The sequence below is a fragment of the Ochotona princeps genome, chromosome 1 (assembly GCF_030435755.1).
Source record: "Ochotona princeps isolate mOchPri1 chromosome 1, mOchPri1.hap1, whole genome shotgun sequence".
Lineage (NCBI taxonomy): Eukaryota > Metazoa > Chordata > Mammalia > Lagomorpha > Ochotonidae > Ochotona > Ochotona princeps.
The window spans coordinates 20,362,767-20,388,505 of NC_080832.1; the positions used below are offsets into that span (position 1 = coordinate 20,362,767).

Sequence of the window (25,739 nt, forward strand, 5' to 3'; positions counted from 1 at the left end):
ACAGATGGGGAAACCAAGGCACAGAGCGGTTTAAGTTGATATATAGTTGGAGTTCGACAGAGTCAGGATTCAGACCTAGGGAGCAGGGTCCAGAATCTGTTTCCTTAAACATTAGGCTACCTTAGGATGATTGTGGAGTAGTAGGAAGAAAGTCTTATTTTTCCCTGGGCAATCACTCATCATTCTCTTGATAAAGCAAATTGCAGCCTATACCACGTTCTCAAATGTCAAATGTGGAGAATTAAATACACAGAGGGGCAGGTCAATGAGATACAGAGTGTTCACTCACTGCTTGGGATGTCTGTTTCCCACATGAACATTCCTCGCTGCTCCCTGCGAACAAATCCTGGAAGGTGTCAGTCAGTGGTTCAAATGTCACCCATGTGGCAGATCTGGACAAAGTTCTGGGTTCCCGGCTTTGACCTGGTGCAGCCTGACTATGCCTGGCATTTGGGGGAGTGAACCAACAGACCGAAAAGCTTTCTCCCTTTCTTTCTCTCTCTTTATTTCCATCTCTCCCTGTTCTTGAAAAATGTAAGAGTCTGAAAATTCATTTACTTTTATGGATAAATGGGTTTCTTTTAAAATCTATTTTTAAAGGAAATGCAGATTTTTACAGAGAGAAGGAGAGATGGAGAGATCTTCCATCTGCTGGGATATGAACCAGCACCTATGTGGGATGCCAGCACTTCAGGTAAACAGTTGAGCCATCATGCCAGCCCAATGAATTTTTTTTTTTCCTATGAAAAGAAAATACCTTATGGTTGTAATAAACAGATTTACAATTATTCTCACTTTTCGAAACTTAGCTGGCTACCCTGTGCTTATAACACCACTTCATTACAGCAACAACAAAAAATGGCATGTAGCTGTGTAAGTATTTTTTTTCCCCTTCTTCCTGACAGAGAAGACATTAACTGGAAGGTTAAATGCATCCCCGGAGTCAGCCGAAAAAGGAATCAGGAGGAGTCTGAAAACTGCTTGGTGGGATTTCATTTCCTCAATTGTCATATTTAACCACAAAATCAAAGTTAGGTCCCGGTTAGTGCTTTCTGGCAGTAAGCAGGACAGGCACCGAGCTCTCCTGAAGGGCTGGTGAACCATGATTGCTAAGTAAATTCACACAAATACTTAAAAGGGTTAGAAGCTGACTTCAAGAGGAACAGCAGACATGAGAAAAGCAGTTTAGAGTATCACACAGTCTGTAAATGATACCTGAATCACAAACACTCGATGAGTTTGCTGAACTATTGAACTCAAGAGAGAAAGCAAGTGACTCTCCTGTGAATTCTTTGCATGTTTCATTTCCTACACTCACTCAAGTTCAGCCCAGGCCTTGTCTTCTCACTGGTTAGTGGGAAAAACCAGTTTGAACAATCATTGTGAAAGGGAACTAAGATTAAAATGCTCAGAACATAAGTCTATAAAGGGATGTTTGTAATGTAATTATTAAGCTTATCTGAAAAACAGGATTCTTTTAAAGGATTCCATTTTAATGCATGAAAGAAATGGTCTATATGAAAGCAAAAGTGGTGTTTCCAAAAAACACTTTCATTATTTGTAGTTCTGTGTGTGTTTTCAGCCTTCAAGATCTGCCTTAGCATCAAAACCTATGCAGAGTTGTTCAACATCAAGTTTTGACCTTACCTGGCCTGCAAAGCAGCTGCAGACAAGCAAACCAACACCAGTGGCCAAAAGTGTTTTTTGTGACATGTATATGCCATGTTTATAAAACTAAGGTTAAACCAGTTTTGAAGCTGTGCACACTTCAGTGGAGATTAGTATTTTGCATTTACAAATACATATGTAGTCAACTAAAAAGGTTAACTTTAAATAATTCTCACCTGTGAAAAATACATACAATATGATAGATACAAACTTTAATTTGAATGCTTGTTTCACAATCAGTGCTTTAAAATATTTGGAAAAATAATTCCGAAATACATTCTGGTTGAAGACATTAAAGGGAGAGAAAGGAGACAGTGCGTGTCCAACGTGCTGTCAGTACGCAGACAAGGTGCGCAGAAAACTTGACATCTAGATGAAAATCTGCATAAATCAGAGAAATGGAGGACACAGTTTTTATCCCAGATCAATTTCACTCAAAACAGAATGAAACCAAAAACTGACGACAGGATGCACAATGTAAGTTTTCACCATGAATTCGTTCCACTTAGGAATGCAACAGTGACTTGCTGGAGTTCTTGGGGGACAGGCTGTGGCACAGACTGGTCGGATCCCACATCATGTCTACATTAGACTTCACTCGGGAGAATATTGCAGTGCGTCCTGTGGGAACCTTGCTCAACAGCCGTCCAAGACCAGCTGTCTCTCCAAGCATGACAGGTGTGCAATCCTTTTACCTCGTCTATTGCTCTAAAGAGCAGGTTCCACGGGATTCGGGGAACCTCTCGTCTGGTGCAGAAGGCGCTGCAGGGTGCGGGTCGGGCACGGATCGGCCCCTAGTTGAGGCATGGGCAGCAGAAGCAGCAGATGGTCCGGCAAGGGTTCCTCTTCTTGTACTGCACGGCCTTGCGCACCTGCGCCTTGGCCTGTCCGGTGTAATCGAGGGTCTGCTGCACGTTGAGCTCGATGACGTTCAGAGTGTCCGCCTGCTTCTCCACCAGCACCGCCATCTGCAGGAAGAGCTCCTGCACATCGCGTATGCGGCTTTCCAGCCGCAGCAGCTCGCGGTGGCGGCTCTCGATCTCGTTGAGCGCTGCCCGTGCGCCCTTCACGTCGGCCAGCAGGTTCTCGGAGAACACGTCCCACTTGCCCTGCTCGAACATGTCCTCGACCTGGTCGGCCGAAACCTCTTTGCCCATGATCTCCAGCTGCCGCTGGATGCGGATCTTGCAGTTGTCGCGCTGCTTCATCTCGGCCTGGTTATACTCCTGCATGGCCTGCTGGAAGGCGCGCGCCAGGGCGCCATACTGCGCGCTCGAGATGCGCGCAACGGCCGAATGCGTGCCATGTTGGGCCTCCGCAGACTCGCTCAGCTCCTTCATGACGCGCAGCTTGCGGTGGATACCCTCGCCCCGGGCCTTGATGGCCTTGGCGATGGAGTTGGTGTCGCGCTTGATGCTGCTGAGGCGCCGCATGGACGTGAGGAAGCGGGCGTTCTGCTTGCCCAGCCGCCGCACGTCGGCCATCAGCAGCTGGTTCTCCTCTTGAATATCTTGGATGTCTTGGTACAAGGACTCCAGCAGGTGGTCCGTCTCGAACACGATGTTCTCAGTTCCGTTAAGTTCATCACCTCCTTCTGGGAACTGCTGGTCATACTGTTTGGACAGCTCCAGAAGTTCTGCTAGCCGATCCTTCATTGTGCCTGCAAGTACAGACAAGGGGTTAAATTCCTATTGCCTGAGGCACACAGAAGACTAAGATATAAAAGAATGGTCAGCTCAGCACTCCCAGTTCTTTATCCTTGGGTATAGGCAATGCGTGCACTAAAGGATATAGAAGATCTATACATTGTGCTCACACGTGAAAAAAGTATATATATACAAAAGGCATGACCATGAGTCTTGTTTCATAGTTCGCGGGCACCTGCAGTTCACTGTCACAGATGAGAAGAGCTCAGTCAGCAATTTAAACTCTTACGTTGCTTTGGGAAACAAAGCTGCTGAGGCTTTACTGTCCAATCATTGCAAATCAAAACAGGCACCAACAAATTTAAATTAAAAAAAAAATAAAAGGTGCAAAAGTCAGGATTTGAGTCATGATCGTTTACAATGCTTTGGAGGCCTGCTGCGGGATGTTGCCTGTTTGGGATCTATTTCAGCGCTGGTTTACACGCCTTTTCTGTGCACAGTAACTTTTAAAAGAGTTCCCACGCCTTACCGCTGCATCATAGCTTTGACATATCTCAAAGGTCAATGTATTCAAGATTTGACCCCAAAAGTCTTTCATGTTAATGCTTCACATATGGAGAGTGGAGACTTGACCCAATTATGGTGTTCAGGAAGTGGCCCCTCTGGGAGGTCTTCAGGTCCTTCAGTTGGTATCCTGAGGAGGAAGTTCTTCAGATAAGGTTGGTGAGAAAGATCCAGTCACCTCTCTCCCCCAACCCTTTAAAATCTCTTTCTCTTTTTCTCTCTCCTGTCTCACCAGGCCATCCTTCCTGCATGCATTTCCTCCCCATGGCTGGCCTCCAAGAGTAACCAGGTTGGCTTTCTTTCCAAATCATGAGCTGAAGTGAGCCGTCCTTCTCTGTAAATCAAACTTCTCTGAGGCATTTGAATGTGGTAATGCAGAACTGACTAAGACACCACACAATTCAGGCTTTTTTTTTTTCTGTTACAACTACAAAAGAAAAGCTTGCTTGATGAAAAAGGACAACAAAATTAACAAAGACAGAAATCAACGAAATACAAAATTTGATCATGGAGATTTCCTTCGTCCACTCCTCTAAGCCTAAGGCTAAGCATCATTAACAAAACTGCTTTCTAAAAATCGGCACTCTTGGGGTGGGCACTGTGATTCAGTGAGTTAAATCCTTGGTTTTAACCAGCATCTCATGTTGGGGCACCAGCTCAAGTCGCCACTGTTCCATTTCCAATGCAACTCCCTGCTAATGTGCCTGGAAAAGCAGCAGCAGATGGCCCAAATGCTCACGCCCCTGTTCATGCCGGAGATCCTGATGAGATTTCAGGCTCCTGGCTTTCACCTGGCCTGACTTTGATCTGGGCTTTGTGGTCTATTTAGGGAATGAATGAGCAGGTGCAAGATCTCTCTTGTCTGTCTCTCCCTGTCTCATCACTTTCCCTTTCAAATACCTATTTTTTTAAATCACAGCAGTAACTTCTCAATTTTCAATTACACAAGCCCAACAGCCATGATACAACATACTCCCAATTATCCAAGCTGCAATACTATATTTGCCCCATTTTGAATCCTCACAGATCCGTGAAACAAATGGGGCAGAACAGGCAAAATTTCCATATTTCTCTAAGCTCAGTTTGATCATTTCCCTACTTAGCAAGGCAAAATAATGTTCTATATATACACATTTTTTCCAGTGACGTAAAAAATAAAGTTTCATTTTTAGTATCATGTATGCCAAATTAGAAAAACATTTTACCCATCGACATGAAACTTTAAGGTTAGAAAGGTCCTCAGTCTGCTATATAATTTGCAGAAAGCAGGGGGAAAATGATGGCACTCAATGGCTGCACAATCAGTCAGGATCTGATCTCAAATTAAAAGCTTCTTTCAAGTTGAGGTCATTAAATTTATCTAATGCCATGAATGGAATGTTGGTAAGTTGGATTTAATAATAAATGGCCCTGGAGACTTCCGGATCCTCACCAAGACTACCAGTATGGGCACCTAGGACTACATCCCAACTGCCAAAGAGACCACTGGGAATTGGAGTGCCTTCGGAGGCCAAGAACCCTAAGGTCATACGCTCCCACTTGAATCTCCCACATGGGAAAGAAGAAGTCCAAATCCTTCCTCGCAGAGCCCAATGTCACCGGAACAATAGCCAGGAGCCCTGAACGGTCTACAGAAACAGAAGAACAATAAACTCCCTCCAAGACCAGGGAGAGGAGCTCTCTCTGGTCCTTGCTTAGTTCCAGTACTGGATCCCCACCCTCCCTTGCAATGACCATCAGGGTCGCCCTGGAGCCCCTTCCTTAAAAACAAAACAAAACAAACAAAAAAAATTAGAATAGACAGAGAACAACTAGGAAAGCTTAGAACTAGACAGGAAATGATCAGTGGGGACTCGCACATATCTTACTAGGCAGGACACGAAAATAAACTACTCCTAACTAGGGTATGGAGGATTTCTCTGCACACCCCTCCCAACAGTGTTCTATGCCTCAACGGGTGTCACATGCCTTGCTAAAGGTATAAGCCAGTTTAGACTACCCTAAAATCTGTCAAGTTCAGTAAAAATTATGCTTCAACACAATAAACAGCTAAATACTAAAATGAAAATAGACATGAGATAGCTGATTGGTATCCTATAGCCAATTTAAGGTTGATAAGAAGCCAGTTGTATCCAAACTATAATTGAAATGTTAATGAAGTAGTCTCAGGATGTGGTTAAGAACTTGCATTGTCTAACATATCAGTCACTCAATACAATGTAATTAACATTGTATTGAGTGACATTTCCCCATAATGTTGGAAACTGTAGTTGATGTTATGTTACGGCATTTAATTGGTCGGAATGATATTCTGCCAGCTATGTCTTTGGACCAGAGTTGGTCTCTCCAAGAAACTGTTGAATTGAGCTGGACAATAAGATACTGGACTCTATGCATGACACATGCTTGCATTGAAAGAAACAAGACAAGATTTGAATTGTAACACTGCAATAAGGTGGAGCACTCCACTATGGGGGAGGGCACGGGAGGGGATGGGGGAACATCAGAGCCTGTGAAACATTGTTACAAAATGAAATGCAATAAAAAATATGTAAATTTAAAAATGAGTAAATTGAAAATGAAAAAAAAATAATAAATGGAAAATGGTGAGATATTAACCATGGTCTCTCATCTACCACTATGATCCTTTACATAAATTAACCAGAAGTTTTACTCTATGATGCGATTTTGATTGTAACAGGTATTCCTGACTACAGTGCCATTTCCCCTGTCTTGCGACTAAAATCAATACTGGACCTGCCTGGTGACAGGATCGGCGACTCTTAACAGTATGACTGAGAGGCAGAAAAAAAAACCCAATCTAGACTACAGCCTCAATGTCTTGACATTCAATTGCATTTTCCACTGTCAACAATCTAAAAGCAAGCCACAAATTGGGAGAGAAATTGCAACCTATGTTCAATATTGGCCTAAGGTATTATATGCATCATATAATATATATGTATGTATGTACATTAAAACTATGCCTCGAAAATCATTCACCCAAAGACAATACAAAGGTAATTCACCTAAGAGGAAAGTGACAACAAGCGTTAGCACAGCTGTATGCCGTGTGCATCCTGAACACCATTTATAGGAGGCCTGCCTTCACCTGTGTGTGATTCTGTGCCATACTCGCTGCCGTCTGCAGACTTGATATCAGTGTGTGAAGATGAAGGAGGTCACCTAAGGTCTCCAGCGACTGAACTTTCCAGTTTCAGAAAGCCCCACTAAACCATCAGGCAAATGTTTAACAGTGAAGTTACAAAGCACTTCACCATTGTACAAGGAAATCTAAAATTAACTGTTGAGACATCTTTTCCCAGCTAGTTATCAGGAGTCATTACAAAAATTTTTTTGGAACTGAGTAGGTTAGGCTTCCACCTGTGGTGCCAGCATCCAGTGTGGGTGCTGGTTTGAGTCCCACCTGCTCGACTTCCAATCCAGCTCCCTGCTTGTATAGGAAAGCAAAGGAGGATGGTCTACGGCCTTTGGCCCCTGTGCCTATGTGAGAAACCCAGAGCAACCTCCTGGTTGCTGGCTTAGGATCCACTCGGCTCTGGCTGCTGGGACCATTTGAGGAGTGAACCAGTGGTGGAAGATCTCTGTCTCCTTCTTTCTGTAAATCTGCCTTTCAAATATAAATAAATAAATTTTCAAAAATATATATTCATTATATTCGAAAGAAACAGAAATAAGCATGTGTACACACACACACACACAGATCTTCTATCTGCAGGCTTTTCCCCCAAATGTCCAAAATAGCCAGACCAAGCCAGGCTGAAGTCAAGAGTCTGGGACACAATCTGGGTCTCCCATGAGGTTGGCAGGAACCAGGTCCTTGAGCCCTCACCATTGCTTCTAGGGGTTTGCATTAATCAGGAAGCTGGAGACAGAAGTAGGGCCAGGATTTGAACCCAGGTACTATGACATAGAGTGTGAGCATCTGAACAGCAGCACCAAATGCCCAGATCTGGTAGGAAGACAAACTGATAGACCCTGTATGGAGGGCAACTTGTCAAAGTGTAGCTTTGCTTTGACCCATGTACATCTATAAAGGTGTGCGAGGTTCATAGCTGCAAATATTTTCATCAGCACGTGTTTTTTAAAAAAATTTAGAAGCGATTTAAATGAATTACAGGCTGCTACATAAATTACAGTGTTTAGAAGCCTACCTAATGGCGTGAAAAGCATAAATAACCTTCAAGGTAAAATAAGTAAGTAAAGAGAATTTGCAGTATTCCCAATTATTTATTTGGACAAAGGATTTAAATAATATAAAACAAAATATTAGTAGATGTTTTCTTTGTGTTGTAGAAGTATAAATTGATTTTTCCTAAATTTAAAAAAATATTTATTTTTATTGGAAAGGCAGATATACATAGAGAAAGGGAGACAGACCAAATGATTTCTGTCCACTGATTCACTCCCCAAGTGACCGCAATGGCCAAAGCTGAGCCAATCCGAAGCCAGGAGCCAGAAGCTTTTTCCAGGTCTCCCTCCAGGGTGGGAGGGAGATTTTGGGCTGTCCTCCACTGCTTTCCCAGGCCACAAGCAGAGAGCTAGAAGGGAAGCAGGGCTGCAGGGAATAGAACCAGTGGCCATGAGGGATCCTGGTGCACGCAAGGACAGGAATTTAACCATAAGGCTACCATGCCAGGCCCAATACAATATACTTTTAAAAAACATTTGAAGTGGAAATTGCTTCAGCCGATAGATATAATTCAACTCCATTTTAGCTAACCTCAGGTAGCATAAGTTTAGTGTGGTTGTAATTGTGTATACTTTGAAAAAGCAACTAAGGAGTTCCTTAAACAAATCATATTTCCATTTTCTGAGATTAGATTTATTTATGAACATAATTAAAACTTTGGAATAACAGAGAATCATAAGAAATAAGTAAAATCAGTTTATATAGGGCTGATACAATGGCTCTTCCTGCAAGCGCTAGTATCCCATAAGGGCGCTGGTTTGGCAGATTGGCACAGCTCCGGCCGTTGTGGCCACTTGGGGAATAAATCAAAGGATGAAGGATCTTCCTCTCTGTCTCTCTTCATCTCTGTATATCTGACTTTCCAACAAAAATAAAATAAATCTTTTTTAAAAAGTATAGCAAAAATGTGTAAATGTATAAAAAGTATACCAAAATGTAGATAGGGGCACAAAAAGAAACATCAAAGCAACTTATATGCAGAGTCTTGATTCTGCATGTGAGAGCCTAAATAGAGAACTACAATAAAAGAGAAAGGAAATGAATAATTTCATTGATCTCTCTGTGTCACTGTGACAAAGAATAATGTAATAACCTTGCTGAACTGCATTCACCCAATTGCTAAAATAAGCACTTTGATTCACACAGAGGTGAAGAATTCAAAATAAAATTTACAATCAACCACCAAGAATCTACTTTCAGTTCCTAATATTCTTCTCAGAATCACATCTCTATCCTGAAAACTAGGGTCAATAGGTAACAAAGGAGGACTGATTTAAGCCTCTCTTGTCCAAGCAGTACAGCTTTGTGTAAGAGAGAATATGAGGATAAAGAGACAGCAGTAGCTCTGTGCCTCTCGGTCACTAGGAAGAAAACAAACCATCAAAGAGTTCAATCATTCCAGGACCTGGGGCCCTTGAGTTTCTGATTTGGTAGAACTAGGGTGCTCTTCAGCTGATTCTAATGTACACCCAAATTTCTGAGCCATTCTCCAGTTACTGATTGTGGTAGTGTTTCAGTCACACATACCATTCAATTCTGGAAAACTTAATTCTCCATGCTAAGGGCCATCTTCTTGTACAAACAACTAATAGGGAGGGAAAGGGTAACTACTGTCTCTTCTCATCGGAAAGCTGGTAGCCTCCAGGAGCAACGTCTGCCAGCTGCGTGGGGTGGAAGTGAGACAAGAAATCCAAGTCAGCCAGGAACTCATGCTCAGTGTAGTGATGCCAAAGAGCGACTTGTAAAGTGCAGTAGGTGTAGTCAGCAAGAATGGTAAATCTCATCCCAACCCCTTCACTGCTGTGGCAGGCACTGGCCAAAGTGCAAAGTGAACAAAACCAAAGGCTGAGCCAAACAGTTATGTAGTCCCTTCAGATACACAAATGAAACACCCGGACAGCATTCACAGTGAATAGTGAACGGTCATTCCCACTCAGATTCCACAGTGAAGAGCCTCCTGTATTTGACAAACACAATCTTCATAATTTTCTCACCTATCAGGAATAAAAGATTAAGAAAATTGGTTTTTATCCACCTTAAAAAATCAATAACTGGGGCTGATAATTCTATAAATAGTCCAGTAGGTACTACAGATAAAAAAATAATAATGAAAAGTCATTGTTCCCAGCATGCCCATAAGGGAAACATTTACAAACATCGAGTACAAGTCATATCTCTTACCATAAAATAGAAGTTTTGTGCCCGCCTCCTCTAAGAGGAACAAAACAAAAACTGCTTGTTCATTGTTACGGGATGTTTTCATGTCCCACTCCTCAGCCCACAAATTCACATGCGGAAGCCCTAATCTCCAGTTTCTCACTGCATTTGGACAGAAGGCCTTTAAAGTAAAAGTAAAAATGATATTTTTAGAATGGATCCTCATCCAGTATGACTGATGTCTTGAGGAAATTTGGACACAGACCAGACATGCCCAAGAGAAGGAGCTGTGAGAACAGAGAGAGGCCATTCCCAAGCCAAGGAGTGATGGCCGAAGAACACAAACCTGCAACATCTTCCATTGCTCCCTGCTGACACCAGGTGGGAGAGCTGGGTGGGGTCCCAGGCTCCCCACCATAGAGTTCACTGAAGAAGTGAACCAGCTGATGGAATATGAAAGATCTCTCTCCCACCGCCCCCCACCAGTATGTCATTCTGCCTTTAAATAAATAAATAAATAAATCTTTAAAGAGAACAGAGGGTGACTAAAGGAAGAAAGCATACCCAAAAGAAGCATTACACAGACTGTCACAGGTGTCATTTAGTCATTTGTGAAGTAAAAAAGGCGTTGTCCCCAATATGTACATTCCAAATGAGAACCATCAAACACTGCCCATGTTGATTTTTCAGATTCTGAAAGTACATTTAATCTACATATAAAATGTATTATATATGCATCTCCTATGTCATTATATCTATATCTACATCTACATCCATATCTCTATCTGTCCCATGTCATAATTTCATAGCATTTTAAAAAGTATTGTTAGGGGAAATGGTAACTACAAGTTAGATTAGAGAGATGTACCTTGTGGTCCAGTGTCTTGTGAGCCTTTCAGTAGGGGTTAAATGAAGCTCGTGTCCTTGTGGAAAGAGGAAGATCTTTCCATCAGCGGATGCAGGCCTGCCCCGGGGCAGACAGCCTAGTGACGTGGGTATGGACGGATTGCCAGTTACTCTCCTCCTTGGTAAGGTCATACCATTTACTGTTCCATGTGCTTGTCCTCACACTCATCTTGTCCAGCCCCATCTTCCCACTCATCCCACTGTCTCAGGCATGTAGGAACTAGGAAATTGCACAAATACTGAGTCATGGTAATATACCAGTGATTTTCTAGTAGCACAATCACTAAAGAATAAGTGTACTTTCACAGCAGGTTGATTCAAATCCACAAATCACAATTTCAACTAAATGAGTATAACTCATTATTTCATTTTAATTCTTGGTTTAAAAATGGCACCTTGAAGCATAAATTCTTTGAACTTCTAAGGTTTCTAGGTTTAAAAGTTCCTAAGAAGTCCTTTATTTTTCTTGTTGCTCATAAAGTTGATTTAAAAAACAAACAGGGACAAATAATTGGTACCGTGGCTAAAACACCACTTGGGCTGCCTGCATGCCATATGGTAATGACTGGGCTTGAGTCCTTCCTCCAATTCCAATAGCTCTTCATACTGATACTCTTGGAGGTAGCAGATAATGGCTCAAATATTTGGGCCACTGCCACTCACATGGGAGATCTACAGTAAGTTCCCAGCTTCACATTTTGACCTGGCCTACCCCTGGGAGAGAAATAGTAGATGAGAGATCTTCGTCTGCCTTAAAAATTAAATGGAAATAGCAGATCAGAGCACATACAGCAGTTTCTTGGAGCTCTTTGCATAATTCAGAATTGAAGAATGCTGAGATAAATTACAATTCTGAAAGCCAATGGCTAGATAAAATAATAAAAAAAATAGATACCATTTCCTCTTCTCATAAAGCAAGAATGGTGCAAAGCAAGAGGTCTCTACTTTTCAGTATGTTTGCAGTTGGTGCGCCCTTGGAAACCACTCTTGGGTTCTTTCAATAAGATTTCCCAGCCAATGTGTGCACAGAACAAGGCATGTATGGTCAGTGCAACCAGCAAAGGGCAGTGTGGTACTAAAAGCAATATGCTTTAGCACGGGCTCTGTAGGAAGACACTACACAAATCCAAGCAATGGCCTCGGGCCTGTCTCATACATCCTGCCCTATAGCTAACACTCAGTGAGCACTTTGGATGTACACAGCACAGCACTGAGCCAGGTACAGACGTTAGCCCCTTTGTCTCTCCGAGACATCCTCACCACCCTCAGATTTTAGGGGCAGAACCGTGAGATCCAATGAATTCATGCAGCTCCAACATTCGGAGCTGGGATGTAAACTCCAAAAGCATGACAGAGATCATCTGCAACCCACAAAGCTGCGCCAACATTTTTTCTAGACTCCCCCACCAAAAAGTTTACAAAGTCTTTCATCTTATAGGGAATTCATGCCCAAACTGAGGCTTTGTATTTGGAACAATTACTCGCAACTATTTAATTTTCAAATAATTACTATTTTTGTGCATTAACCCTCCCCTCCAGGATAATAGGAAACAGCAAGAACTGAGCTGAGCTTCCTGAGAGAGAACTGGAAGGGCAAGGCTTGAGTCACCCACACAAGTCTTTCCACTTCAATCTTTATTTACAAACTGAAACAGTCGTATCTTATATCTGCTTTGGTTTTGCCCCTGGAATGTGAAACAAACATTTGCCCTTTGCAGGAAAACATAGAAGAGGTCTAAATTGCAAAAAAAAAAAAAAAAAGAAAAAAAGGGGGGGGGGAATTAAAATACCTACATGCTTTATTATTTTTTCAAAAGATTTATTTATTTTTACTGGAAAGGCAGGTTTACAAAGAGAAGGAAAGACAAATAGGAAGATCTTTCATCCACTGCTTCACTCCCCAAGTGGTCACATTAGTGGAGCTGAGCCAATCCAAAACCAGGAGTCAGGAGCTTCTTCCAGGTCTCCCACGTGGGCACAGGGTCCCAAGGCTTTAGGCCATCCTCCACTGTTTTCCCAGACCACAAGCAGAGAGCTGGAAAAGAAGTGGAGTAGCCGTGACACGAACCAGTGCCTATATGGGATCGTGGCATGTGCAAAGTGAGGATTCAGTCATGCGGTCATCATGTAGAGCCTGCACTTACATGTTTTTTAAATAATCTCTTTCTGTTCAAAGACTAGTTCATTGAATATTTTTAAAAGGAGAAATTGGGGCAAATGTTTCAATGATCAGACACTGCTGGAGATGCCGTGTCCGGTTCTGAATCGCCTTGTTGTTGAGCTTCAACCCTATCTCCCACCCAGCTTCCTGCTCATTCACACCCAGGGAGTGGGCAGGTGATGGCTCAAGTACCTGGGCTCCTGCCACCCACATGTGAGACCTGGTTGGAATTCTGGGCTCCTGTCTTGAGCACAGATCCAGCTGTTGCGTGCATTGGAAAAGTGAACCAGTAGGTGAAAGACCTCTCTCTCCATTTCTTTTTATCTCTCTGCCTTTTGAACAAATTAAAATAATTTTTTAAAAAAAATCAAATCAATGAATTTTCCCGAATCATCAATAAGCTGGTTTTTTTTTTAATATTGGCTTTTTGTTCCTTTCCTTTCAGACAATGTCCTTAGTATACTTAAAATCTTGTTGCCTGCTGATGTCTCTAAAAATCTCTAAGGAAACAAATGATTGTTACGGACTGATATTTTTAATGAAGTGCAGAAAGAAAAATTGTCCAGTTAGTCCAGCCTCTCTTCTCCTTCTCTGGGAAGTGGGTTATGCAGAGAACACATGTTCTCCTCTGCTCTGCTGCTGGCTGTGAGTGAGGAAGGTCAGCTCTGGCCCGGGCTAATGGGGAGGGAAGTCTGCCCAATTCTGCTGGGTTTAGGATCAAAGGTACAGATGCTCACACCCCTCCGCCACATTCACAGGTAGCACTGTGGCTCTGACCTTTCACCTTAGGATTGCCAGGTGGTATAGCCCGTGGGTGGGGAAGACGCAGTTCCTATTTCATTCTTCAATCAGTCCAAATTCACTTTCAGCCAAACCAAGAAGGTAAGAGTGGATTCTGCAATGTACCTGGCAAGGCCCACAGGATGGCTCACTGGAGGGCATGGGCCACCCTCATGGAAGACCATGATAGAATTCTAGTTCCTGGCTTTAGCGTGGCTCAGACCAGAGTGGTGAAGTAGTGGATAAAAGAATCTCTCTCTCTTTGTCTCTCATTTTACCTTTCTAAACAAATACACTTTTCTGTGAAAAAGAAGCGTGGAAAAATTCTTTCAGTGTCTTAATTTTAAAAACAAGAAAAGATGGGCCAGCATGGTGGCATATCAGACTAAACCTCTGTCTGAAGCGCTGGAATCCTCCTTGGGCATTGTTTTGAGTCCCAGATGCTTCATCTCTGATCTAGCTTCCTGCGTGTGGCCTGGGAAAGCAGCAGAGGACAGCTCAAGTCGTTATGCCCTACACTAGTGTAGGAGAACCTAAAGAAGCTCTTGGCTCCTGGATTTGGATTGGCACAGCTCTGGCCATTGCAGCTATTTGTTAAGTGAACCAATGGATGGAAGATCTCTTTGTGTGTTTCTCCTTCTCTCTGCAAATCTGCTTTTTAAATAAAGTAAATAAAAGCAAATAAATGAAAGTATATATTCAAAAAAGAAAAGAAAAGCTCATTGTATTAAAGTAACCTACAATTAGAAATGCAAAGAAAGTTATTAGTAGGTCCTGGCATGGTAGCCTAGTGGCTAAAGTCCTGGCCTTGCATGTGTCAGGATCCCATATGGGCGCCGGTTCTAATCCCGGCTGCTCTGCTTCCCATCCAGCTAGCTGCTTGTGGCCTGGGAAAGCAGTAGAGGACGGTTCAAAGCCTTGGAACCCTGCACCAATGTGGGAGACCCAGAAGAAGCTCCTGGCTCTTGGATTTCTATTGGCTCAGCTCTGGCAGTTGTGGCTACTTGGAGAGTGAACCAGCGGACAGAAGATCTTTCTCTGTCTCTCCTTCTTTCTGTAAATCTGAGTTTCCAATAAAAATAAATCTTTTTAAAAGAAATTCATTAGTATGGAGGGGAAAACTCTTACAGAATAGACACTCTGATTTGTAGCAATAATAATTTAATATGTGTATTTTCCAGAGTATGGCATATTTAAGGGTACTTCAAAACTTCACGGAAAAGTGAAATAAAAAGTTTATCTTGACGCAATTTTTTTTTTCAGATCTATGCTTGTAAAGGACCTTTAAAAAGTTTGTAGAAAATATGCATCATGAAAAAATTATGCATAGATATCTCAATTATTACTCCAAAATAGTTTTATTTTTAAATTCCATTTTCTTTGACCTTTCTGAAATACTCTTATATTGAGACTTTAATAAATGATGCTTATCAACATTTCCATTTTATCATCAGGTAGTATTTGAACTATGAAGCACTGAATTGTTGGATTATCTCACAATGTGGCAGTCATCAATTTACATCCTATTTTCTTAACGTGGCTTCCTAAGTTCCCATTTTTTCTTCCCCACATATGTGCACACTCTTTGTCAAGAGCTGCAAAACAAAGATTAGCAGACACTCTTCATAGCATCTCTGACCAAGGTACAGACAATTACTCGGTTCCTTGTGTTTGAATGGGACTGTGAGAGTGGCACTGGCTTTGCCCCAGAACCATTGGTAAATGTGAAGCAATCAGAGGCTGACAGCATTGTCCAAAAGGATTTGCTCCTGGGAACCTTAATCTAACTCTGAAGAAGGTTGGGCTAGCTACAGGAGGATGAGAGCCAGCCAAGCCAACAATCCAGGCTAGGCCAGCCCCCAGCTAACTCACCGTGTGGCTGAGTATGAGTGAACCGAAAGAGACCAGCAAAAGGCTCAGCCAATCAACACTATGGTGAGAAAGAACACATCGTGCTGGGTGTGGTTTTTATTTTATTAGCCACTAACAGGGTTAGCAGTTTCACTTACAATGAAAGCTCATGCAGACATGTGTACTTGAGGTAGCATACTACCCTAACAAACATCTTAAACTGTCCAATGGGAAGCAATAAGGTAGACAAAACCTGCGGACGTGACAAGCCAGCCATTACAGGAGGCTACAAATGGTGAGGAAGCTGCTAGGGCAGCCAGGGGGAAAAGCGACCCACATCATGGAGCGGTAATGAGATGGCTGGTGGAAGTGTGTGGTTGAAATGCACGGAATAAATTTTGGCTGTAGCTGCAAAGATATCCAGACAGATGCTGGAAGTGTTAATTGAGTGCTTCTAGTTACATATAAGCTTTTGCAATAGGGAGATGAGTTAAAAATGAGTTGTCCTGTTCATAACCTTGATTTATAGAAAGCAGAGAGCAGCCAGAATTCACAAGATTGCACGGGGCAGGGAACAAAATGCATGTTAACCTCTCCAGTCCCTTCAGCAAGAGGAAAATTCTCAAAAAAAAAAAAAAAAAACCACCCACTTTGCATAAAAATTTTTAATGAAATTTGCTGTATGCTTTCTTAGCTAGACACAATGGGATCCAAGATCCTTAAGGATGCTGTGCCTTAGCAGACTGACACCCAGCCCCACAGTCTAACTTGCAAGAAACTATCACTGTGGGCTTTAGGACATGAGTGTAATTGGATTCGTAGCAAATGCACAAAGTGTTTTAAGAGAATTTCATGGACAAGCACAAAAGCTTAGCTTACATAAAACAGAGAGGCCTTTAAGGAAGGGGCCTCTGGCTCTTCAACTTTCTGTAAGCAGTGACTGGATCAAGGCAGTGGCTTAGAAACAAAGTAAGCCATGAATTACAGGAAAGGTACTTCACAGGCTAAAGCCAAGACAAGTAAAGAACTATAAACCAGCAACCAGTTTCAAGGAGCAGAACTGGGACCTAATCAAGCATCTTTGCCTGGCCCAAGTACAGGAGGAATCAGTATGTCGGCCCAGTGTGAAGGCTCAATTGGTTAATTCTCCACCTCCAAGCACTGAGATCCCATATAGGTGCCAGTTTGTGTCCCAGCTGCTCCACTTCCCATCCAATTGCACGGGAAAGCAGCAGAGGATGGTGCAAAGCTTTAGGACCCTGTACCCATGTGAGAGACCTGGAAGAAACTCCTGGCTCCTGACTCTTGGCTTCGGATCAACTCAGCTCCAGCTGTTGTAGCCACTTGGGGAGTGAAGTAGTGTATAGGAGATTTTTCTCTCTATCTATCCTTCTCTCTGTAAATCTGTCTTTCCAATAAAAATAAATAAATCCCTTTAAAAAGAAGGACCTAAAGCTGACATGAATTATGGAGAAATTATAATTTGGGGAGATAAAGTCTCATGCTTGTAAAGATCATGAAACACAAACATCAGCCACATATACCAAATACCTGTCGCAATGATGCCTGTTATCAAGGCATTGATTTTAATTCAGTATACATTTAGGAGATTCTGTGCCTAGGATATGGACAGGTAAATAGAAAGCATACACACTTAAAAGCACGTGTTTCCTCAGCAGTCAGAGGGCAGCCCTTCCTTTCCTTCTGAGTATTGTGGTCACAATCATGGTCGGGAGGAAAAAACTAGATGCTATTAAAAGACGATATCACACACAGCAGTAACCTGCAGCTGTTTGAAAGTGCAGTGTGCTAAACAGGAGCTTTTGGGCTGTGGGGTCAGGACAGCACAGAGCTACCTGGCAGTTTCAACTTTGGCTGAGAATAAGAGATATTGAGAACTTGACGAGCCAGTTTCGAAAGGGAGGAAGAAGGTTGGAAGTGTGTCACCAGTCTGCTGTTCAGTTCACCAAAACAAAGCGTGGTGAGTTAGCACAGTGTGACTTCCCATGGCGCACGTCTCCATGGCTGCAGCCCAGGCGGCCTTCCATCACCAAAGTCTGCACCAGAGACGTTTCTGGCCACCATACCAAAGAGAACAAAGAATCATAGGGAGTGAGCAGGGACTGTCAGCAGCTGACCGGCTTTGATAAGCCTTCAGATTTTTAATACCTCCTGAGCTCTGGGATCTCCTGAGAATTCCTCAAGAAAGAGGGGAGGAGAGTAAAGGTCCCACCTGGGGAGACTTACTCACTCAGCAGTACCGGAGTTCAATTCCAGACTCCGGCTCCTGTCCCTAGCTTTCTGTTGACACAGGTCCCACGAGGCAGTGGCGATGCTTCAAATCCTTTGTTCTGGCCACACCTACGGGACATCTGGACTGGGCTCCTGACTCCTGGTGTCAGCCACAGTTGGCATCAGGGGAGTAAAGCAGCTGACAAGCGCTCTTCCTCTTTCTGCCTTTTCAATTAAAGTCAACATTTCAATCTCAAGGGAGTTACCCTAATTTCTCACACCCCAGAGACTGAAAAAATCTTGAGGTGCGTAAGCTAATTTGGGGTCTGATATATCCAAGTCTTGACTTTTACAGTCAGTGGTTCTATATTTTCTTCTGTGATTACATTAGCAATTTAAACTCAATAAGCATCCATTGGCCACCGGCCAGCTAAGTGTGTCATAAAGGTTGGGCTTAGCCCTCTCCGCACCTGCCAATGAGATTCTATGCTTAGTGGTGGGAGACTGCCACACAGTTAGTGGTTTTCCTGTCAGGTAAGAAACAGGTTGGGGAAAAGCCTTGCTTTTCATTGAATGGATAGATGCCCAAAAAGTACCATTTCCTAACAGAGAGCAACAGTTACTCCTACTGATGCTGGCATCATCTGGAAAAAAAAGTGCTGCAGAAGAAAGATGACAAGGCAGGTATCAGTTTCTAAGTGGCTGACTTTCCCATCTGTAAGACAGTCACACAGCCAGGTTGCTCTGGAATCATCCTAAATTTGGGCACCACTGTCAGTTCCTACTGCTATGTGTCACATCTACTTTAAAAGTTATTAAGTGTGGGCCTAGCACGGTGGCCTAGTGGCTAAAGTCCTCGCCTTGAATACACCAGGATCCCATATAGGCACCGGTTCTAATCCAGGCAGCTCTGCTTCTCACCCAGCTCCCTGCTTGTGGCCTGGGAGGGCAGTCGAGGACAGCCCAAAGCCTTGGGACCCTGCACCCAAGTGGGAGACTTGGAGGAAGTTCCTGGCTCCTGGGTTCGGATCGGCACAGCACCGGCCTTTGCGGTCACTTGGGGAGTGAATCATCAGATGGAAGATCTTTGTCTCTCCTCTTCTCTGTATATCTGCCTTCCCAATAAAAATAAATTTAAAAAGTTATTAAGTGCTTCCAAATATCAAACTTACAATATTATTATTAATTTAAATCTGCTTTCAGCAGACACCAAATCTAGAATGGTGACTTTGGATCCTCACCCAGCTGGTAGTCCTGCAGAGTGAGCACAGCTCCCACTCCAGTCAGCAGCCACGAGGGGAGCCATTCTATTCTCGCCAGTCCTCTGTGTTGCTGAGCTAGGGTGTATAGTAGGCAAGGCGCGAAGAGTGCATTTTCCACTCAATACCTAAGAATTCCACCATTTTCCACTAAAGGTAGCCATCTTATCAAGACATGACCTCCTTCTAAGTCCAGGAGCACGCACATTTTTTTTTACCAATCATGTCCTTTCACCAAGATGTTTATCTCAGATGCTGACAGTACTACTGTTTCAGAGTTTAAGCATAAGCAGATCATGCATTCTAAAATGATCTTATAAAACGCGCTAATTATTTTATCATCAGTTTCTGTATTACTTCCATACCTTTAAAAATAAGATTCATTTATTTCTATTGGAAAGGCTGAGTTACAGACAGGAGAGCTAGAGAGATCTTCCATCCACTGGCTCACTCCCCAAATAAGCACAGCAATGAGAGTTGGGCTGGAATGAAGCCAGCATCCAGGAGCCAGGAGTTTTTTCAGATCTTCTACATTGGTACAGGGGCCCAAGAACTTAGTCCAGCCTGCACTGCTTTCCCAGGCCATAAGCATGTGTCTGAATTGGAAGTAGAATAGCCGGGACTAAAACTGGTACTCATTATGGGATGCTGGCATCCCAGGTACAACTTTAGTCTTCTATGTCACCACGCCAGCCCCTATAACTTGTTCTATAAATCTGATTGAAGAAACTGTTAATGAGTTTTTAAGGAATATTCACAAAACAGACTATCTGACTTACATACTTGCCCCTTTGTTTTGGGAAACATGTGTCTGCCTAGGCTACACAGACAGGGACTTTTGTAGGTTTAGTTAACGAACATTTTACTGAGTATCTACTTTGCACCAGGCTGGACAAAGGACACCTGATCTCAGTCCTTTTAAAAAAATCTTTCACCTTTCTGCTGGGCTGTATGTCCGTATAGTGAGCACAGGAACAATGACTGGGGGAAGACCAGGCTACATAAGGCAGCAAAACCTGTCAGCATATGTGTGGGCAGGGTGGAGTGAGCTAAGGCACATTCCTATGGTTGTGCCTGATAGCAAAATGGGATGTGGGCTGGGCCAGGATAGGCTGCAGCAGAGCCTGGCATGTGCAAAAAGCAAAGCTGGGTATGGACCTGGTAGGGATTATTGGGGATCACAGGCCACAGCACCTGTTGGTAGGTGTGAAGACCAGGTCTGTGGCAAGCTCAGCTGGGCTAAGCCAAGCAACAGCAGCCATCAGTTCATGTGAGCCATGGAGCTGGCACAGAACTGACCAGCAGCTACATCCACCAGTATGTACTCTGGCTGATGCAGGTGACAGACCAAACCTGACCCTGTAATGGCTGACACACACAAGTCAAATCTGAGGTCACCCCAGAAGCGGTTTCTTGGGGGATTCCCCAACCAGACTGCTGGACTCAGACCCTGGCCACAGGAAAAAAAATCACAGGATGTGTGGTTTGACCTTGGTGTGCATATATCCAGGCTGGGATTCCTTAGTTTCTGATGCCTGTGCATTGGTCTGCATGTCCAGATGCACAAGGGAGACATGACAGCCAGCTCACCTAGGCCAGCAGGAGATGTCAAGTGCCTCATCAGAAGATGGAAAGCAGAACAAGTTGGATAGTTCTCCTGGACAAGCTTTACAGCATGTTCCAGGGTCTGTGAATGCACTGGTGCAGACTCTGTCAACCAATAGACCTTGGAAAGATTTTCTGGAGCAATGAAATCAACAACCTCTCAGAGCTATCAAAACCACTCACATAACATGCACAACACTCTTCTTCACATCAGAGACTCTAAGGTGTCATCCAGGGACCATCCTCCTCCCTAGCAGACTCCACAGGAAGAAAAAAGCAAACCTGAAACAGTTATCCTATCCACCACCCACCTTCCTCTATACCTGATCCTCCACACTCCACTCAGAGGCCCACATGGGCATGCATCCCTCTCAACTACATAAACCATATTGAAAAAAATTTAGAAATCTTTCTAAATATGAAAATCAAACAACAAAAGCTGACAAAAGAACTTTTTTTTAAGAAGGAGAATGTTGGAAATATGAAATAAGACTGACATACTATTAAAACAAAAATCTGAAACTAAAACTGACTTACGCAACTTCCCAATTGTCAAATTCCAGGTAGAGGCTTACAGCACATTTAACGACAACGGTGAAAGTCACAGAACAAAAGCATCTTCAGTTTTCTGTGTCTTAATAATAAATTTCCTAATTTCAGTAATTGGTGTCAACTGTGACGCAGAGATAGGGGCTTAGTGCTGGAATGAGGCTGTGTCCAGTATGCCTGTCTGGGACCCCCAGCTCTGAGATGAGACTGACATGACCAGTCTCCAGTGTTACACCCAATGCCTGATGCCTTAGAAACTCATTCTGAAAACAAAGGCAAGTATCTTCTCAGACCTAACTTATATTTCTAGGTATGAGGGTGAACATGCACACTTTCCAGGAAGAATAAAAGGAAAATGTGTAAATGACAGTTACATGTGTTGGCCACTGCTTTTAGTCTGGCCTCTTCCAAAAGAAACCCCACTCTGTCTTGCTCTTCTCTGGAGGTACCCTTGAACTAGAGATGGACTTCACTCTTCCCCATTCCTCACCCCCATTCAAATCTGCCCATGGCACCAGCCCAATCCTGTTCTTTTCTTCTCTGTTGTAAAACAGTAAACAGGTATTTTGATTAATATACCCACATTTACATGCTGAAAGCTTAACATACTTTTCCACCCAGAAAATGTACTTGCATTTTTAAGAATGCCTCCTATGTTCCTGGTAATATGGTAACTTGAAAAACCTTTGTTCCTTTCCAAGACTCACCAAAGGAATTTTTAGCAGGCCTAAGAAGATCCTTTTGTAGAAGGAGGAAAGAGGGAAGGTGGAAAGCAAGCAAGCAAGCAAGCAAGGAGAGAAGGAAGGTAAGAGGCAGAAAGGAAGGAAGGAAAGAAGGCAAACATAAGAGAATAAAGAAAAGAAGCCTAGAGTTCGACTCAATTACATTTGAATTTCAAGTAATACAAATTCCAGGGAACCTCCTATGAGTTTTTGGAGAAGGAGACAGAAGGAAAGAAACAGAGACAGACACAGCACAAAGAGAGAGGGAGGGAGAGATGTCAGACACAACATATAAGGAGTCAGAAGCATTTGAACTTACACATGATAACACTGGAAATGAAAAAAAAATAGTAGAATGACACCTTTAAACTCATTTTATTTGAAAAGCAGAGAGACAAAGAGAAGGAGAGAAACAGGCAGAGAGAAGTATTACATTCATTGGTTTACTCTTCAAATGCCTACAGCAGCTGAGGCAGGGCCAGGTCAAGGTCAGAAGCCCCAAATTCAAGTGTCTCACATAGGTTGCAGGGTTCAAAGAACTTTAGCCACCACCTGATGCATCCCAGGGTTGTATTAGCAGGAATCTGGATCAGAGATGGGGTGGGAGCTCAAACTTGGGCACTTCATGTCAGTGTCCCTTTAAGTGATGCCTTAATCATTGCACAAAACACCTTCAATTTTTTAGGAAAATGTCTTTCCAATGTAAATGTAAAAATGTAGACAAAGGGAGATAAATAAAGCACTGAGAAACAGAGCAATTATATATAAAATGCTGGTACACGGAAAAGTAGTTATCAAAAAGAAGAGAGCAAATAACTTCAGCAATCAGGCCGATGTTGGCTAGCTAAAATCTGATTTTCTAGAATCCTTATAAGAGATTTCATAATATTCTTTATAATAAATGAATGAATTAAAAATACTAAATCCATGAGGGAAATACCAATAGAAAATAAAGCTGAGTATGTGTTAGTACTTAGAATCAAAGACGACATTTATGATATTTGAGAAAGTACAAAGGAAAAAAAAAGCCAAGTTTGCATAAAATTTGACAAAAAAGAGTATTATTAGTACTAAGAATTAAAGAAAAAAATAGAAAGCAAATATTGGGGGCTGGCATGATGGTTTAGTTGGATAATCCTGCACCTGCAAGTATTAGCATCCCAGTGGGTGTTGGTTCATGTCCAGGCTGCTCCACTTCCCATCCAGCTTCCTGTTTGTAGCCTGGGAAAGCAACAGAAGATGGTCCAAAGCCATGGGACCCTGCACCAGTGTGGGAGACCTGGAAGAAATTCCTGGCTCCAGGCTCCTGGCTTTGGATCGGCTCAGCCCCAGCCGTTGTGGTTATTTGGGGAGTCAACCAGTAGAAAGATCTTTCACTCTTTCTTTCTGTCTTTCCAGTAAAAATAAATAAATCTTTAAAAACAGAGAGAGAATATTTATAGCAAAACAGGCATAATGTAGGTAATCACTATTGTGTGAAGAAAAAAATTTTCAGCTGATAAGAAAATGAACTGACAATAAAATACAGGGCAAAATATAAAGAAAGATGATTCATGATTGACAACATATTCTCAATAAAAATATGAAATCATATTCATTGCCTGCTATTTGACAAGTAAATGCACTTTAAAATGACTTAATGAAGTAAATGTCTTCATTTTTAGTATTTCTTTCTAGCCATAGTAACTAAAGCAAAGGTAAATCTATTCTGATATTTTCTCTCATTTTTGGCCAAGAAACTCAGTCTAAAATTTTAAAATCCATGCAATTTAAAGTTAATTTTTTTCTCAAACTTTTGAAGACCTCTCATACACATACATTTCAAAATCCTTGCACAAAAATGGTTTTATCTTTCAATTCCTTTTTTTCCACGCACTTTTTGTCTATTTCAAGCATTCTAATTCAATGCTCACAGTAAAAACAAGAAAACAAATTACAACACAAATCAAGCTGTACTTGAAATGCAGCAAAGATTTGTCAAAGCATGAGCAGTAAGATGGAATGATCCATGAGCTAGGCAGTCATCACAGGGCACCATATATCCAGTCACTTGAAGTTACATAACGTACACTTCTACTTTCACTTGTGTTATGATTTTAGTTCTATTTATTGGTGTCCATGTTGTCAGGATGCTGCATGGTGTGCATGTTTCAGTTGGCTTGAATAATACATTTCTGCCTGCTAAGCTATGCCATTCCCTGGTGACATAATCCTTTCTTCCTTGTGGTCAAATAGGTGCTCTTCTTAGTGATCAAAGAAGACATTCAGAGACTAAGCATTCACATATTACCACACGGTACTTTGCTTGGTGAATTCAGGGTAAACCAAAGGTTTTCACTAGAAAATATATCTGGTCACTTTCTCAACTCAAGGATTTTGTATTAACTCAAATATTGAACTTTAAGGTTGCTTACATATTTACTATAATAAATGTAAGCAAGTTACTATGGAATAGCATCAGGGTGCAAAGACATAAAGAACCAAGAATAAAGAAAATGTGCTACATATACACAATGGAATACTATTCAGCCTTAAAATGGGAAGTGGTTCATTTGTGACCTTCTGGTTGACCTGAGAATCATGAAACAAGCAGTTTCAGCAAGACGAATACTGCCTGACCTCACTCACGCACAGTATCCAGTAAAGTAGAAGTACATACTAGAATTGTGGGGAATTTGTTCAAAGAATGAAAAATGTCATATAAAGGAAGAAACAGTTCTGAGATCTACTACAATAACTATAGGCAATAATATATATATGTGTATATATATATATATATTTCAAAATAACCAAGTTTCAAATAGCTTCTAAAAATTAAAGGTAAGGGAGGAACATGTTAACTAGCTTGATTTGATCACACTGTATTGGCTATCTACATTAAAACATTAATTGTATTACAAAAATGCATGCAATTATGATGTGTCAATCAAAAATCTTAAGAATAGATTTAAAAAATTAAAATTCCTAAAATTAAGAGTAAGTCAAGAAGTTGTAGTTTGCAGTGTGTAGGAAGAAGTAAGCAGGGACAAAAGTAAGCAAAGAGCAACAACTGGCCAGAAAAGAAGACAAAGCAAACTACCAACTGTGTCCTACAAAGGGTGGAGACGATAGATTGCACCACCAGTGCTACAACCTCTCTGCACCCGGTCACAACCCTGCACTGTGAAGACAAGAGGTCAGACTGTGTGCTACAACGAAAACCAAAGGCAAAGCACCTGTCAGGCTGAAATCATCATACTCTTTAAGTTAATTGTTAAAACAATCAACCTCGTGATCTAAAGAATCTTGTATTAATTTTCTTCCATCCTATGTTGAATAGTAAAATTTGAACAAACTAATTTCTAGCAACAGCACATTGAATGAGACACACAGAAACTTCCTTCTCTTCTTTGCTGTCTATGTTACTCAATAAACTCAAAAGTCATT

At 42.1% G+C, this 25,739-nt stretch overlaps 1 protein-coding gene across 4 annotated transcripts in view; it reads right to left on the bottom strand.

Annotated features, from left to right (window-relative positions):
• Positions 1 to 1,745: 1,745 nt before the first annotated feature.
• Positions 1,746 to 25,739, bottom strand: part of STX11 (syntaxin 11) — a 45,964-nt gene continuing 21,970 nt past the window's right edge. For 3 of the 4 annotated variants that reach the window (XM_058668103.1, XM_058667923.1, XM_004587289.2), the window contains exon 2: positions 1,746 to 3,328. In XM_058668103.1, coding sequence (XP_058524086.1) covers positions 2,463 to 3,323 — 861 coding nt within the window. In that variant the 5' untranslated portion in view covers positions 3,324 to 3,328 and the 3' untranslated portion in view covers positions 1,746 to 2,462. Of the gene's footprint in view, positions 3,329 to 10,126; positions 10,179 to 25,739 lie in introns of all 4 variants that reach the window. The other variant, XM_058668049.1, reaches the window with a different exon arrangement.